The sequence below is a fragment of the Lingula anatina genome, chromosome 3 (genome assembly GCF_051362555.1).
Source record: "Lingula anatina isolate TDL-2025a chromosome 3, LinAna3.0, whole genome shotgun sequence".
Lineage (NCBI taxonomy): Eukaryota > Metazoa > Brachiopoda > Lingulata > Lingulida > Lingulidae > Lingula > Lingula anatina.
Window position 1 is genome coordinate 6175913 of NC_141769.1, and position 17467 is coordinate 6193379.

The 17467-nt window shown below is 37.8% G+C and overlaps 1 protein-coding gene across 4 annotated transcripts in view; it reads left to right on the forward strand.

Annotated features, from left to right (window-relative positions):
• The window catches only part of LOC106177511 (kelch-like protein 5), a 59540-nt gene that overhangs the window by 32556 nt on the left and 9517 nt on the right, over positions 1-17467 (forward strand). For 2 of the 4 annotated variants that reach the window (XM_087008720.1, XM_013560302.2), the window contains 3 exons: positions 7639-7961; positions 16565-16761; positions 17078-17290. In XM_087008720.1, the coding sequence (XP_086864846.1) occupies positions 7682-7961; positions 16565-16761; positions 17078-17290 (690 nt within the window). In that variant the 5' untranslated portion in view covers positions 7639-7681. Of the gene's footprint in view, positions 1-1238; positions 2410-7638; positions 7962-16564; positions 16762-17077; positions 17291-17467 lie in introns of those variants that run through there. The other 2 variants (XM_013560301.2, XM_087008719.1) reach the window with 2 other exon arrangements.

A 17467-nucleotide genomic window follows, 5' to 3' on the forward strand; every position in this document is an offset into this window, starting at 1 on the left:
ATGTAAGCATTAATGAGATGGATAAAAAAATTATTGTACATAGAAATATAAAGTTTGTGACTGTCTCTGTTTGTGGCTAAGTGTTTGAAATATCTTGAAATTTCTGTTCCTGCAGGTGGACTTATTTCAAATATTTATGTACTATATTACCAGATAATGTGCCTATAAAATTGCTTTCTTTCAACTCTTTCAGCATGTTGTACCTAAGAAATATTGAAAGCATTTCATGTCTGTTGTAAACCTTGGCACACTTGGAAAAAAGGGGGAAAAAAACAAAAACGTGGAATGGCACACAAGGGAATGAGTTTTAATGCAGCAGCATACGCCATAGTAATTACAGGACTGTGGAAAAAATGGCTTCTCCTCAGTTAACTTATTGTTACAAAAAATTAGCTTATGGTGATTGACTGGCAATTCCCAGGAGCTCCATTGTACTTCTGCAGCCCTGTGGGATTGGTTTAGAATTCATGGAGCGATGATGTCCAAGGAAGACACCTGCCTCTATCTCCCCATCTTATGATCTGAGCTTGATTATTATGCGACATGCATCTGTTATATTATGTTGTATCTATGTAGTGAAATAATTAAAAAGATAAGAAAGATGAAGTTAGTGGGATGAAAGTGCACATTAAAGTGAGTGATCATGAAGCAGTAAATTATCCGTATGACCAACGTTGTCATGTCTGTAAAAAGTGGGATTCAGCTTTGTAAAATCAATACCATGTGTGAGGATTTTGTGTTAGGTCGCATGCAACATTGTTTTAAGTAAAACCTTTCTTTTAATTGGTCCCAGGAAGTAGACGAGTTGATTGCAATCAGTTGCAAGGGTCACATTGCTCTTTTTGGGTTAATCCAACCACCTGTTTATTGTGTTGACCTGAGGATTATCTGGCAGGTGGGTGCAACTGAGCTGTCAACTTTCCTGAAGAAAATCATGTATAAAAAACAATACTGAAAGTAGCCTCGGTAGTATTTATTAGGATGAGCTGTGCTTTCTTTAGCAAAAGAATCACACTTTTAGCATATAACTCAAAACCCATTGAATTCACTGCACATAAAACTTCTTTTGTTTCCCCGGATTACAAATAAAATGCATGCAGGCTGCTGGAAACACAATTCCCAAGTTATTGTGATGGAGGACAAAGACAAGGCACCTGGGAATGGAAATTAATTTGTAATATGGCCCTGTATCCATGAGGCGCTGATGTTTTTAATGGTGTGCATTAGGAACTGTGATCTGTGTGCCTGTTGACCCGAGAGGTCACCCGGTTCATACCATTACCAACAGATTACAGCCACTAGAATAAAAAGGCAATGTTTTGCCCATTATCTTATTTGGTGGATCCTTACTGGCAATTTTATTAAATTACTTTCATGTTCAGGGTCTTTATTGCCGCTCCGGAGACAAAGATGTTATATCACAGATATACAGCATTGATTTTGCACAAGGCTAATCTGCGGCATTGGAGAGGGAAAGTCTTGAATGTATTATGCATGAGAGAGTCTGATTCACTGGAAGAATTGAAAACCCCTGCTTGTTGGCATCTTGTTATGGAGATGACGAAGTTTTTCATTAAAGAGGCTGATTGATTAAGTCAGTAAAAGGCTTCCTTAATAGGTGAACCGGGAGAACAATGAAGACCTATCTGTAGTCGTGGTGTATTAACTGTTGGTTGTTGAGGGTTGGGAATGTGGCTGAATTGACTCACGTCTTGACCTAGAGGACGTAATTACTGTGACCTTAACTGATTAGACGTCCAATGAGAGCAGATCTTAACAGCCTGCCAGTAGCCACAGCCTCATACATACATACATACACATATATATATCTCTCCTGTTGAAGTGTGTGTTGTAAATACCTGCATTCCTTGTCAGTACCACTGGGCTTTGTTGGGATAATCCAGCACAATCCTAGCCAGGTCTGATTTGAATTGAAATCATAATGAGGAAAGGCAAGTACAGGTGTTGCAGCTCGGGAAGCTGGAAGAAGCCTGAAGGGAGCTCCAGAGTGGGTTCAGCCGAGATCTACCGCTCCCCAGCAGACCTGAGAACATCAGTCATTGCAGAGGAACAGTTTCACGGTGGCAGCAGAGGTGGCAGTGGTGGTGGTGGTGGTGGCAGTCGCGACTCTTCTCCCTGCAGTCGACGTCACAGTAGTTATTACCCTCAGCCAGGTGTGACACAAGGAAGTGACACCATCACGCAGCCACAGCACACCATGACCAGTACAGAGGTTGGGAGGACATCCTCGAGTCCTCAGAGGATTGACACGAGTCCTCAGAGGATTGACAGGGTGAATACGCCAGGGGGGTTGGGGCAGCACGATGATATGAAAAGGAAGCCTACTGGGTGCAGTGTGGATAAAAATTTATCTAAATGGCCGACTATGACACAGCTGAAGCCTTATATGTAAGTAAAGTGATGGGGAAACATTGTCTTGATTATGTACAAACATTTCTGATAGAAGTGAACTTTGTATCGTCAGGGTTGTTTTCTAGCTGGAGCTCCTTATATAATAATATTCTGTATACATAAGTATAAGCAGATCTTGATTAACCATTAACTGCTGTCTTTATAGTTATGAGCAGAGCATAAATGTTTTAGATCAATCTCTTTTTGATTGTTTTTGGTAAAACGGTAACAAATAAAAAACCTATGCACTGGCATTTTCACATATGCCCATACATGCAGCCATGCATATTATTCATGAAGCCATTTGACAGAGTTACACATATCATATAATAAGGAGTTGTGTTGTTAAGAAAAATGCAACCTTGACAAATCAAGAGGAGAACAACAACACTGTCAAAGAGACCCATTAATGTCTATTTCTTTGATGTTGTCACCGGGTGTCTACAGAGCAGGCCAGGTGCACAGACATCAGACGCCAAGTACGAGGAAACGTACAAATCTGCACACGGCCCTGTTGTCACTGCACAGCTGTCAGTAAATATACTGTGACGCAAATTAGGATATGAAAAAAGGAAATTACAGAAACCCACCAGTTTGAAAATGACAACATTGGTCTGGGTTTAGATACATGGGGCACTTTTGAGGAGAAGAGCATGTGACCTGTTGGGGGGAGGGGGGGGGGGAGGAAGGTGTAGTCTTTGATGCATTGGTAAAAATGAGAAATGAAAGGTATATGGTCCTTAGAAAAACAGTAAATATAAATGAGATATTCATTCATTCTTCTTTTTTCTTTTTCTTACTTGCATTAATGTCAGTGTATGATACAGAATACAGATATTCTGAGTTGGCTGATTCAATATTGAATGCGAGTCGGGGGCAGAAATGGAGAATAAAAGTAGCTTTATGGGGAATGATAGAGTTTACTACAGGGCAAATGACTGTGGAATGGCTCCATAGATAAGCTGCAGTTCTGTTGGGTGATTTTCTGCGAGTTCCAAAAGCTATTTTGCAACATCTCAGTTTCCCAGAGGGCAGCCTCCAGCATGGGGAAGTGCAAGTGCTTTGTAATCATACACCGTGGAAAGTAGGGAAGTTATCTCAATCATTTACCTTTCGGCTGATCACTGGTTAAAGGTAAGATTCTTGTTATGGGAGACGTTTACATTGGCTGTGGATTTTTGGGAGAGATGGGATGAAGTTACTCCAGTGACCAGTGAGGAATTGTTTGGATCAGATATTGTTACGGGTTTTTTAATGTCAGGGAGAATATTTAGATGTGGCATATTTAGTGCTCATTGGGAGAGGATGGTTTGTATTTAGACATCAAAGCCACATTGCAGCGGCCAATTTTTTCTTGCAGTGTGTTATTTTATCACCCTGAATGATAGAGAGTACAGAGACTTTTCTGTACCCAGCATTTTCTTCACCATCGCCTTGAGTTTCACAGTAACGAGAGAGACTTTTCTGCTCCTGTTCAGCAGTTACTCTTATACCGCGTTCACACTACAGTTGCCAAAATGCGCATTTCTATAATTCGGATTTTTCGTAAGGAATCAGATTCGGTATTGCGTTCACACTCGCTAAGCGAATCCGAATCCCACGTTGAAAATTTCAGGTTAAACTTCCTGTTTTGAACAGTCGCACATGCGCCGCACAGGAAATCTTAAAATATCAACAAAAATTTGTGACGACAAATGCAACTCAAAAGACATTCCAGCATTCTTGAGAAGTATAAGGTGGCAAAATAAGTTTGTTTCCTTATGTTGTAGTGAGTGGTGACCGCCAAATACGTTTGGTGCAATCGCTTAAGTAATAAACCAGCGTTCATAGATACCCGCACTTATCTGCACACATGCGCAGTAAGATCTGTACAGGTGTCAATTCCTGTAAGTTATCCGGATCGCGCTTAGAAATCCACCTCGCTTGCAGGATTTTGAAAATGCGCATTTTCAAAATCCTCTTGCGTTCACACTACTGCATTTATTCGAATTGTGACCTAATTTGCAACTTATCAGGATAACTGAGCGTAGTGTGAACGGGGTAGTAATTACCCTGAACTTCAAGGGTTCTGACAAGACTTCTCTATTTCATTCTCTTTCAGTTTATTCGGGAGCGTCATAATTTGCCTGGCTGCGCAGGATAGCCCGTCTAAGATTCTGAAACTCTTGGGTGAATTTTGGAGAACTGTTGTCTCAGAGAATACCTGAATTATATAACATCTGGGAGGTTCAATTTGTTCTGACCCATATAGCCTGGTTGTGTAAATATTCCTTGTGCCATACATGTGTTTTCACACCTCCAGCAGGTATGTGGTTCATCTGTTATGTCAGAAGGTGGTATGTGATTACGCACTATCAGTGTTTTTTTAGGCTATCATTCTCTCCATATATATGCGGCTAGCTACTGATCTGATCCAGGAATTTTTTTCAGTGTGTGTCAGGTATTTGTGTAAAAACTGGACATACTTGCCTTTGCGTTTGCATAAACTTTTGAAAAGATGTGCTTATGACTCTTTTGTAGCAGAAATTATAGCAAGACAATAAAAAAGGAGGTGATCTACTCAAAATAAATTGCTTGCAAGCTTTGCCTGAATGGTACGAATCAGTTAAATGTAGAAACCCCCCCCCCTGCCCCCCCACGTTTTCGTGCAAGAGAACATAGGCACTTCGATGCAGAGGTATAAAAAGGTTATAAATAAGACAAAAGTGTAATGGGTTTCGCAGAAGAGGCAAGAAAGATGGACTTCGACAGGACAGTGTTCATTGAGCAGCATCTTGCACTTGAGTATGATACAAAATGGTGTTGATGCTTTTTACAGACTACATTTTCACCTTCACCAGTCGTATTGATTTTGTTATTTTCTAAGTATTCCTTTGTGGTAGTAAATACAGTATTGTTACCCAAGCAGAAGTCTTCTGTCATTACAGATGGTTCCTTTATGGCCATTATGTGCAGAATTTTGCACAGTGTATGAATTGGGAACATTTGTCTTTTAAATGGCTCTATATTGCAGGTTTTAGGGAAACGGAGAAATCTGTTTACTTACCAGGACAATACAGGCAGTTTTGTGAATGTCCTTGGCATCCCCCCCCCCCCTTCCAATAATACTGTGAATATCAAATTAATAGTCTCTCATAATAAATTATTTTTTCAATCAAATTTTGAGGAGAGACCTTTCTTTCAAAGTGGTTCCATTGTGACAACATACCCCATAATGGTTATTCTTGGTAATGAAAAATGTCCTCTTTCAATATTGTTTCTTTTCTTTTCTCTATTAATCCCTGAAAAGGGTATTCTTATTGGGTCTTATGGGAAATTATCTTGGAGGCCATTTCCAAACTGATGAGATTTACTTGATACTTTATCCCCTTTGGGAGTAGTACTACAAGTGCCATATGTTATGATCATTTAGTTAATGAAGAGTTACTGTCCTCTATATATGTTTGATAAGGAATAGATGGGGAATGGTAATTTGTGACTATAATTGTATCTAAAGGATATGGCAGTCGGTGACCTCGGGATCGGGTCTTAATAATTGAATAGTGGGGATTCATTAAAAGTGTGGCTGTACTTTAAGGAAGAAACGTGCGTCATAGAGAGAGAAAGAGGGAGGAGGAGGGAGAATGGAAAAGGGAGTGATTAAAGGAGAGTGGTGGAAGTGAGAAAGACAAACAATAGAAAAAAGACAGTACTAAGAAGGCCGGGAATGCACCCACTCTTTGAACCCAGTGGGGAATGCACCCACTCTTTGAACCCAGTGGGGAATACACCCACTCTTTGAACCCAGTGGGGAATGCATCCACTCTTTGAACCCAGTGGGGAATCCACCCATCTTTGAACCCAGTAGGGAATGCACCCACTCTTTGAACCCAGTGGGGAATGCATCCACTCTTTGAACCCAGTGGGGAAGCCACCCATCTTTGAACCCAGTAGGGAATGCACCCACTCTTTGAACCCAGTGGGGAATGCATCCACTCTTTGAACCCAGTGGGGAATACACCCATCTTTGAACCCAGTAGGGAATGCACCCACTCTTTGAACCCAGTGGGGAATACTCCCACTCTTTGAACCCAGTGGGATCCCAGTAATAACTCAGTAGGAACCCAGTGGGGCATAATTGAACTGCCTGCAGGAGGCAGCCGGGGAGTGGCAGATAAATATTGCAAAAGATCAGCTGTGTTCCTGCCAGAGCAGATGCTCAGTGGGATTGTCATGGCTGCTTTCCTGAAATAGGCAAAAAAAAGTTCAATTTACAGAGCACAGTATTATTAATTACATGGGTCTAGAGGGAGGCATTGTGAAGCTGCCAGTCATTTTGATTTCCTTTCTGAAATTTATGGATTCTGTTATTGTCCCTGCCAGTGAAGGAAGCTGTAGCATTGTTGTGTACTATATATAAATATATATGTGTATGTACGTATTTCATGTCTGGCTTACTTAATATAGCAGACTTGAAATCTTCCATGACATCATGCTATAACTCTATTATGTTTTTATTTATAACTGTCTTGTGGTGAAGCAGCATGTGACAAGTTTACGAAGTTTGTTGGGTGTGCTTATATAGTATATATATGTGTGGATTGTATTATGCCATAAAACCAGTATATGCTTTATTAGCTGTTATAAAGGGTAAGGGAAAGATACATCCAGTGTTAAGTGGAGAAGAAGGTAGGAGGTTCATTGTTTTAAAACATGGAAAGGTTTCTTTACTTAGAACATTGTGGTTGAAGCTAATGCATGGTGGCGAAAGGTTACATTGTTTTTAAAGTACGATATTTAGCTAAAAATAACTGTAATACTATGGATGTGGTTGACTTTACGTGTCTGTTCATGTGATGTGAGTATGTAAGTACAAACTGTTATCTGAAAATGACCAACCTGCAAGAAATTTGAGGCAACCAGCGCAACCCATGTGCTTTCTTTTCTTTTCCTTTTATTTTTGAACTGGGGGAAAGTTTTCACTTTCTGAGTAGAGAATGCCATATTATCGCATGTACTTCCTTAAATTTTATTGTTAGCCATGTCTGACTTAGGATAAATAGAAGCTGAGCACAAAGTTTATTACTACCAGCAGCAATTTTGCCAATGGCTGTCTAGAAAAAGTAGACTGGCTGACATATCTCACAAGTTGGAGAGTGATGTGCATGATTACATACAATATTGTGATATTGTTTCCATTTCTTTTCATTTCTTTTCAATGAAAAAAAAATCTTTTGTATATTCCAGGTACCTGGTCCACCATACGTACGGGGGCTACCATTGTAACAGAATGGAGGACCAGAACACAGAAGACCTGTACCGATCCATAAACCATGCGGAACGCATGATCCGCAAGGTGGAAGTCTATGCACAAAAACGTTTACTCTGTGATGTCGTCCTGCTCGTGGGAGAGCGCACCATTCCAGCTCATAGGCTCATTCTTAGTGCAGCTTCCGATTACTTCGCTGCGATGTTTACAAATGACGTCCGCGAGGCCACACAAGAGGAGATTAGGATGAAGGACGTTGATTCTGATGCCCTAGCTGCTTTAGTACAGTACATGTATACTGGTAGGTTAACAGTACCACTTCACAATTTAAACTTTTCTAAGGGCGCATTCCCATAGATTTTAGATCGATCTATCCCCGTGGGTAATCTCACTAGATTACTGTCAGATAATCTGGCTTAAATGTCCGTCCCGCCTACTATAAGCTGTAAGGGGGTAATTAACTTTCGTACCTGCTCGGTTGACAGCTATTTAGCGTGAACCCCCAGGGAGTTAGGTCGATCTAGTTGGATCGATCTAATCTCTGGGAATGGGGTATAAAACTGTTTTGTTTAAGAATTTAATTTTTGTGTGTTTGTTTGCACGTGATTTTGCTCATGTGGGCATGAACAATGAAATCACTCTCTGATTTCCAGCAGATTTGATCATTCATAATTATCCTTTAAAAGTTGTACCTGAAAAAAATTTTGACATTTTTTTTTTTTCAAGTGAGCTGGGCTAATGTCAGCCATTGTGTTTTCAAAAGTAGCAACAAAAAGTTTTGTTTGAAAAGACATACTAGAATAAGCGATTATGTTTGAAATCTGTGAACAATTGCAGTATACATTGACAAGGAAGCAGAGAATGTGCACTGTAATCAAGACAAGAAAATACCCCCGCAGCCACCAGTATGTTACTATTAGGAGAAAAATAAGATTGTCACCAGGTTGGAACATGTGAAAGAATTCCTAGTAAAGATGATGTACATTATTAATGAGCTCTAAATGTGACACAGCATATTTCATTGAAATGGATTATTTTTTTCACTATTATGTGGAATGGGACCTTTATTAGACAAAAAAGGGATTGCAACCAAGATGAATGTTGCATTTGATAGAAATTCAAATAAAGATGGTGTAATGCAATATTAATTTGCTATAAAATGACATTGTATTGAAGTAGATTTTTTCTCTCAATGTTGCTTAGAAGGGGACCTAATTAAGTCTAATGAAACAACAAATAATTTGCTTAGGCATTAAACTGAAAAGATAATCAGTTGATTTTTTACCAGTTAAAGTTTTCCCCCTGAGGACATTTGTTTAATGTCACACATGTGTGTCACACATTGTAACGTATGCATCTACATGGATAGATGAAAATGTACAAAGGAATGCAAATATATATAAATATGAATTATGATCAAAAGTGATATTGTATGACTCCTTGTATGAAAAAAAAAAAATACAAAACATATTTGGCGGAGCCCAAATAGCTCTACCTACTCAACACATGTGTGTGTGTGTAATGCCCAACTTATTCTGTGTGCTTTCATCTGCCCTTCTGTAATTTTAGCCTCACTTTGGCATTATAAGTTAACTTAAGTATGAAGTGCATTTGATGTGATTGTTTCCTGAAATGACTATGAAAATTTATAAAACATAAACATAGATTGAAGCTTGTAGCCATAGGGTGTCTGTAGCTCAGCTTGAAGGTCACAGTGTATGCTGGCCTCTAGAAACATTCAGATGCAATATGATGTTGTGTATAAACTACAAATGGCCTGTTACCAGGAGTAAAATTAAGGAGCTTAACCCAGAGGCAGTTAAGACTCATTACACAAAGCCATCGCTGTCAGAGAAAAATTACCAAGAGCACAGCCCATAAATACGGGTGACAGGGAGAAATCCACGGGGGACGGCAAAGAGCATGGGAAAGTTTTTTATTGCATTAGAATACTGTGTCTTTTAGCACCTCTCAGTGAGGCTGAGTCACTGTAAATGGCATGACATCATCCTATTAGATAATAGAAATAATGGTCCCAGTGTATCAGAGGGATGAAGTGAACAAATCTGATTATCAATTATTTAGAACAAGCTTTTAAGAGAAGGGATTTCATTCTGTTATTATATTTTCCAAACACATTAAGTATGCATGCTCACATATGTGCGATAAAAAGAATTACGTTTGAGCTAGTATCATAAAACATTGAAGATTTGCAAATGTAAGATAGACGCTAGCTGATTCCATTAGTTTTATGATTTTTATTGTTCATTAATGAAGTTGAGATGGATAAGAATCACCTTCTGGCATATGGAATTAAAGCTGGAGAAAAAAACAGGTGTTGGGAGACTACTAGCTGCAATCAGTGAAAAAACGTATTGTATTCTTTCCATTGATCCAAACTTGATGAAAAGATTCGGTGCCTGGTCAGTTGGGGAGAATAATGAATGCTAAAAAGGCTGAATGACTGAAAGAAACATGATAGAACTAGCTGATATTTGGTTTTCTAAATGAGGAAAACTCAGCTGTGGTTTTCTTTATGTACATAAGTGATCAATATGATGCGTACAGAAAAAGCTTTTAGTCCTTGCTATCTTGAGCTATTGATTTTCACATCTTCCCTGAGAGTTGAGACAAATTTGATAAAGGATCTTTCCCCTAGATTTAATGAAAAAGGTTCAGGAGAGCCTGAAGGGGAAGCTTGCGATGGCCATAAAAATTCTATTACCAATGATTGTTGACACTTATATTTAACTGTTAGATTTCATACATATCCGACTTTCGCAGATTTTGATTGGGTTTTTCTTTGTCAAGCATGCCTGATTTATTCCCGTTTTCCATTCGTGACAGGAATCCTTTGAAATGCAAGTTGAGAGATTTCGACGTTTTGAATGACTGTCATCAACAGAAGAGATCTTTTTTGTCGAGATGAAAGCACTTCTGATGTGAAGAACGTTATTGTTAATCTTATAATACTCTGTAGTGATATTGATCCTGGGAATTATCTTCTCCCCATTAACCCAGGACCATGGCACTTTTTCCTAAATTTAGTTTCTTTTTCACAGTTTCTGAAAGGGAATCATGCTGTTTCTGTTCTTTTCCTTTTTATTATTTTTTCCTTTTATTTGCTTTTCATCTATTTTTAAGTGGTTTTGATGTGATTTGTAAGAGTTTCCAAAAGGAAATAACATTGATTCTTTTTATTTTCCATTTTTCCCTTTTCTCCTTTTTTATGTGGTTTTAAGATTTGTCAAAAAGATCATTACTCAAGATATTATTAACTTATTTGAGGATACAAACAAATCTCCATGAGCAAATGTGTGCATGAGCAGGCATGCATGTGGGTAAATGTTTTCTAGCTTAGGGACATTTTACACATTTTCCAATGCACACTTGCTCTCCTAGATTAAATTCTGCCTCAATTACCCAAAGGGAATTACAGGAACAACTGATTGAATGATAATTAAGTTTTGTCTGAAGCTGAAACCTGTTCTAATTCTGCTTTCGTCACAGTTGCCTCCAAAATCCTTCGCGAGCCAAATTAAGCAGTAGAGTTAAAAAGAAAGAGTGTTTAAACAACATTCACAAAAGTGCTGGGACTGGAGATCAGTTTGAAGAATCAAATTATAAGGTATGATTGTTTTTCCTCCACTGATATTGCACCCACAATGCTATGGTCCCGGAGTTCACTGTAGCCAGATGAGTGGTTCCTGTGATGTATTTGGGAGACTAGACAATTTGATTTGCATAGTGCTACTTGTTGGTGGAGAGAGAGGGTAGTAGTGGTTCACCATCTGCGATGGCATTTTTTCTCTGCTATAGTTAAAAGACATCCAGTTCCTCAGGATTGAGCAGTCCCCGAGATGGGAGATCAAAGAGAGAAATAAAAATCACTGTTCAATAGTTTTTTCGCAATATCGGTGACTTTTGTCCCACTTAGCCTTTCATTTATAAACAACGTAACCAACACTTCATCTCTTCTGTGGCAGTGGCGCAGTTATGCAGTTATCACACATAATGAAAGCACGCCATTTTGACAGCTTTGTCACTTCTGCGGTTCTGAGCAATTCTCTTCACTAAATTAAACATCAATTTCGCCATCCATCTACACTTAACTGGAACAATTGAACTGCAATTTTAAACCATCATACAGGGACTTACTGGGAACCTACTCTGATGAAGGTTATGATGGATGACAAATAGTGCCTTTGTTGTTTTTTTCAAAAGATATTTTCATCAAACTGGGGAAAAACAGTCAAATGTGACTTGGTCAAATTTAAATTAAAATTATCTTTATTATAATCACTATTATTAGTTTAAAAGACTCTAATTACTATTACCATTGTGGACAAAAAAAATTTTAAGCAATTGCACCGACTGTTATATTTATGTAGAAAAAATTTTCAAAAAAATTGCTTCATTTCAATTTGCCTTAGCTAAGTTCTCTAACTCCCAAGATATCTGTAACATCCAAACTACTTCTCAGTAGTGATGCCTTTTAAAAGAGCCGACCATAAAAGATGTGAATATTTCATTAAGGAACATTATCAGATTCTCATCTTTCTGAGCAGTCTTTCCATCCATCACAATGTACCATTAATGGAGAGCTATTAAGCTTATACCAGGCAACATAACCCTATATAGCAGCACAGATTACAGCAACGCCTTTAATCATACTTTCAAGAAGGAAAAAAAGAGAGAGAAAGAAAGAGATGAAAAAACTATACATTACACCAGATGTGCAATTGTACCTTCATATTTCAAAAATGGGGAAATTTGCTGTAATAGCCTTTGGCAGACTGCAGTAATTTCTCTCTATTGGATTCCCTCCATTACGGTTGGCTGCCCAGGCGACACGATCCATCAGCCGAGGCCCCGAACCTAACACATGCTCCCCGTTTTACTCTCGCCCATGTGATTTCATTCCATGTTTCACTACAGTTGACTGCAAATCACATTTTCTCTGGCATAATAATATTGGTGAGACCAACGCAATTATCCACTCCTTCTCTCCGACCCTATTAAGAGAATTAGCTCCTGGGTTACCTGACGCCAGGCTGTGGCAAGATTTAGATTGTCTGCCATTTGCATGAAGACACTGATGTCTACTCTCTTTTCATAAGAAAAATACAAAATAAAATGAAAAAAAAAAATTTTGATAAAAACTTAATTTCTCACATATATAATCTCTAATCCTGTGTCCTGCACAAGTTGCTTATTTGAGACTTTTTAGAAAAGAAAAAAGAGGACTAAGCATGCATTTTAGCAGGCAATTTTCTTGGTCTCTTCACACAGGCCTAGGCTAAACAATGTGTTGGCGAGTATTTGCAAACAACTGGGAAAAATAAATAAAAGATTAAAAAAAAAAAACAAAAAAAACAATGATTAATAAGTTTGATTCACAGCCATACAATAAAACTTTGGGACAGCTCAACTCTACAGCAATTCTGCATCGTCCAGAAAAAGCAGCAGAATGCCTCTGTTACTTTTCAAAATTGGTGGAACATTAACCATCTTCAGGGTTTCCCAGTGACTTTCTCGCCAACAAGCATATCCTCTTTTTTTATACAAACCTCAAGCACCATCAGCCTTCAGTGATAAGTACGTCTTTTTCCTGTGAGTCAAGATGTCAAACATGGGCAGACAAATGAAAATATTCTCCCATACTTTGGCATGGGAATGAAAATATTTCTAGTTGCCCCACACAGGTTGTTTGAGAATGGATCTCCTCATTTATCTGGTCAATGCCAGGCCCACACATGAATAATCAGAGGAAAAAACTCTTCAAGTAAACCGCAGAGTGCTCCTTATTTCTACCCTTTTTTCACCTAGCTAGGTGCCAGTTTAACAAATGAAATTTTGGACCAAAACTATAGCATTTTGGCTCAAGATAAATGAGTGTTTACTTCAAGAAAATACTGTGCCTGTTTTATAATAAGTAGGAAATGACTTTGGTTTCATACCAATGGCTGCTTGTTTTGATTGACATCTAGAGATCTATTATGAATTAAAGTCAATTAAAATTCAGGTCTTAAAGTTAAAACTTTTAGCCAAGTTTTTTTTTTCAATCCATCTCCTGATATAATGCAGGTTTTGATATCTTTCTGATTTCAAGAATGCCTTCACAGATAGCATAGGACCATAGGGGTTGGTGGTCAGCAGCTTGCCTTCTCCAAGTAGGCGTCAACTTATAAGCTTTTACCAAATGTTAAGATCTGTACAACTTTCAAAGACGACCTTAGGAGAGGTGTTTAGCCATGGTATAATTCACTTCCCAATCTCAGTTTTACTCTGTACTTGAAAATATCATTACTGCATTTTTCTTTAGCTAAATTACATCCACATGTATTACATTTTTACAATTTACTTTTTCATTACTCTCATTTCCTTTAAACTTTGCTGAAAATCTGTTTTTCATACAAGAATAAACTTTGTTCGTTCCTTTTTTCCCCTTTCTGCTGAAACAAGTTTTCAGGAATGTCAATAACGAGGCACAGGTTTCACTGATTAATTGTCAACAAGTAGCTCAAAATGACTTGAACCCAACCAATTTTTTCTTAAGTTCAAAATGTCCCCCTTCCTGCGATAAATACCCAAAGGAATTTTATTATTTTTGGCACCACTATGATCTGTATTTCCCTGTTCTTATTTAAGAGAAGTGGTTTAAGAGGTAATTTTTTCAACCGAAATTTGATATTCTCTTTGACAAGACATAAATACAAAAGAACATTTTTTTCACTGACAGTTTTGCATTTAATGGCCCCAAGGAATGAAACTGCTATAAAGAAGATAATTTATTTTGGGTAGGGGGTATGAGATAAGAGGAAGAATAGCAGCAATATAACATATGTACATAAGTTACACAGAGCATTTGCATACTAGAATTAAAGACTGTGAAGACATTTTATAAAAACAATTCATTTACTAAAACAATAACTATCATGATTTTGTGACATTCACTTGGTTCAAACCAGTATACTCATAAGTACGTCTTGTTATGCCAACAGACTGTGTTCATATTCTTCATTTAGACAATAATAAACTCCATGTAAAACCAATCAATCAATTAAAACAAACAAGTAAGATAACTGTCATGTTTTTCTGACATTCACTTGGCACAGCCAGGTATACCCAGCAGCTTATCTTAGAATCTAATACATTACTGCAAGCATCTCCAATCCTGAAGGAACTTGTAAGGGGGGGGGGGGCACTTTAGATGATTCTTTTAGGCAACAGGCAAGCTATTCAGTTGTCGATCTCTCAGTTAATTGTACCACTGGATGTGAAAGGGGCCTTAATGAGGGGTAATTGCTCCTGAATTTTCAGATATTTCACTCATTCCAAACATCATGTCATTTTTGAGATTTATAATGTTTAGATACTCACAGATGTATTTCTGAACTAAACCTATTCTAAATATTGTTAGTAGGATATTATACTTTTTTTTAACATACAAGCAATAAAAACTGTTTAAATTTCATTAAAAATTACTGCAATCCCAATGGAATATTAACAATGCATCTTAATCTCAAAAGGTGTTTGCTTAAAAAATAGGGATGCCAAGATAGTAATATTTTCGTGGATGCTTTTGCCAAAGTGTAATGTCACAGGGCTAGCATTTTCTTTGAATTTCAAGAATTACCCAGATGTTGGAAAATATTCCTGAATTAGTTGCAGGGACTTGGCATGTTTGATCACTTAATGTGCTTACTTTTGATTGGCAGTTCTGTTAAAGGTAAACTAGTTTGTATAATGTCATCATTTTTTTCCCCCTCTTTACCTTGAGCATTGTCCCATTTCCGTATATTTTCCTAAACTTTACACAAGATGAACAGCTTCTGTTGACAGAGGACGGAAATAGTTTTTCTTTGCAAAGAAAACAATGGGAAAGTCTACACAAAGATGATGGGTGGCCATACTGGTGGCTGAGAAATTGGTTAAGTAAAGATACCTTCTTAGACAGTGTTCTGCTCTCTTGAATAAAGTTACATGACAAAATGTCAGGAAATATGAGTCTTGTCTAAAATTAATGTTTCTTTTTACTTGCAGGAAATTTGAAGGAAGCAAGCATGCTACAAAGCATTGTTTAGTCTATGCTGGAAAGATGATGAATCATGACATGGCCAGCTAATACTAATACCCTGAATGATTATGCATATATTCTTCCAGCTCAGTAAGATGCTGAATAATCTGTTGTCATGAGTCACATGTTAAAACTTTTTCTCTTTTTGTGGCTTCCTTCTTCAGGTTTTTGAATTGCTGAAGTATAAATGTATGCATATCAACACTACTAACAGGTTGCCAACTCTTGGAAATATGAACATTTACCTGTGCTGTACATGTTATGTGCTAACTCATCCAAGAATATGCAGCACTTTGTTTCATGCAAATATGTGAAATGGTTTACATATGTGTATGCTATGTATATGCTATTTTGATTGCATGGCACTTGTTTTCGGGGAAGTCTACAAACCCATTTTAGCTAGCCACTGTAATTTGACCACCAGCCCACACCTAGAGGGTACCATGGGTTTGGCCAGGAACCTCTACCTCAACTGCTGGATATACAAAACCCTATCACCACCATCACTGGCACTTCTCCTCATATACCACAATGGCCTTACTTTATACTTATACTTTCAGGAAAAATTTAACTCTGAGATTAATTTGTCATGTCTTGATAGTTTTACTCTTAGGAAAGTTGAACTCCAAGATGAGTCTGCTATGTGTTGACATTTTTACTTTCAGGAAATATTGAGCTCTGTGATGAGTCTGACATGTCCTTATATTTATACTTTCTGAAGGAACAGTGCGCTGAGATGAATTTGTCACAGCTGTACATTTTTACTTACAAAAAATACAAAGCTCAGTGACGAGTCCATCATATCATTATTTTTCTCCTTCCAGGAAGAATTGAGCTGCGAGATGAATCTGTGGAGAGCCTTCTGTCCACGGCGTGTTTACTCCAGCTGTCTGAGGTGGTAGAGGCATGCTGCGGCTATCTCATGAAGCAGCTTCATCCTTCCAACTGTTTAGGAATACGGCAGTTTGCCGATGCTCAGGGATGTACAGATCTGTATAAAGTCGCCAATAACTATGTCATGGTAAGTGAAGATAATAATAATAATAATAATAATAATAATAATAATAATAATGAATATTTTCATTGCATTATTTGGAGGAAGATCATAAAACTGATAATGATGATAATAATAATCATAGTAATAAGAAAAATAAAGATAATAGTAATAATAGTTATTATAGTAATTATTATGTATCGAACCCATTTCTTCAGATGATCAGATGTCACAGACCATTTGGTAAGTTGAGATTTCTGATGGGTGAAATCGTGGGAAGAGCCCAATATTTCTGTTAAAAAAGAACAGCAGTATAATTATCTCTTTATTTTCATTCTTGAAGGAAAACTTTTGTGATGTGATGCAAAATCAGGAGTTCTGCGAGCTGTCAGCAGATGAGGTGTCCAAACTCCTGACAAATGACGATCTGAACGTGCCAAATGAAGAAATGACTTTTCATGCGCTGTGCACGTGGGCAAAACACGACATGAGCACACGCAAAAAATACCTCAGTAAATTACTCGCCAATGTCAAACTGCCATTATTACCTCCACAGGTGAGATTGTTTGGATGGTTGGTTGATGCATTGATTGATAGATGGACTGACTGACTGATTGACAGCTTGGTTTGTTAGTTCATTGGTCAGTTGGTGGATGGAATAATTGATTAGCAGATTCACAAAGAAATCTTGCCGAGTCAGTTAAGCATGGAGCCTTAAGGTGTGAATTGATCA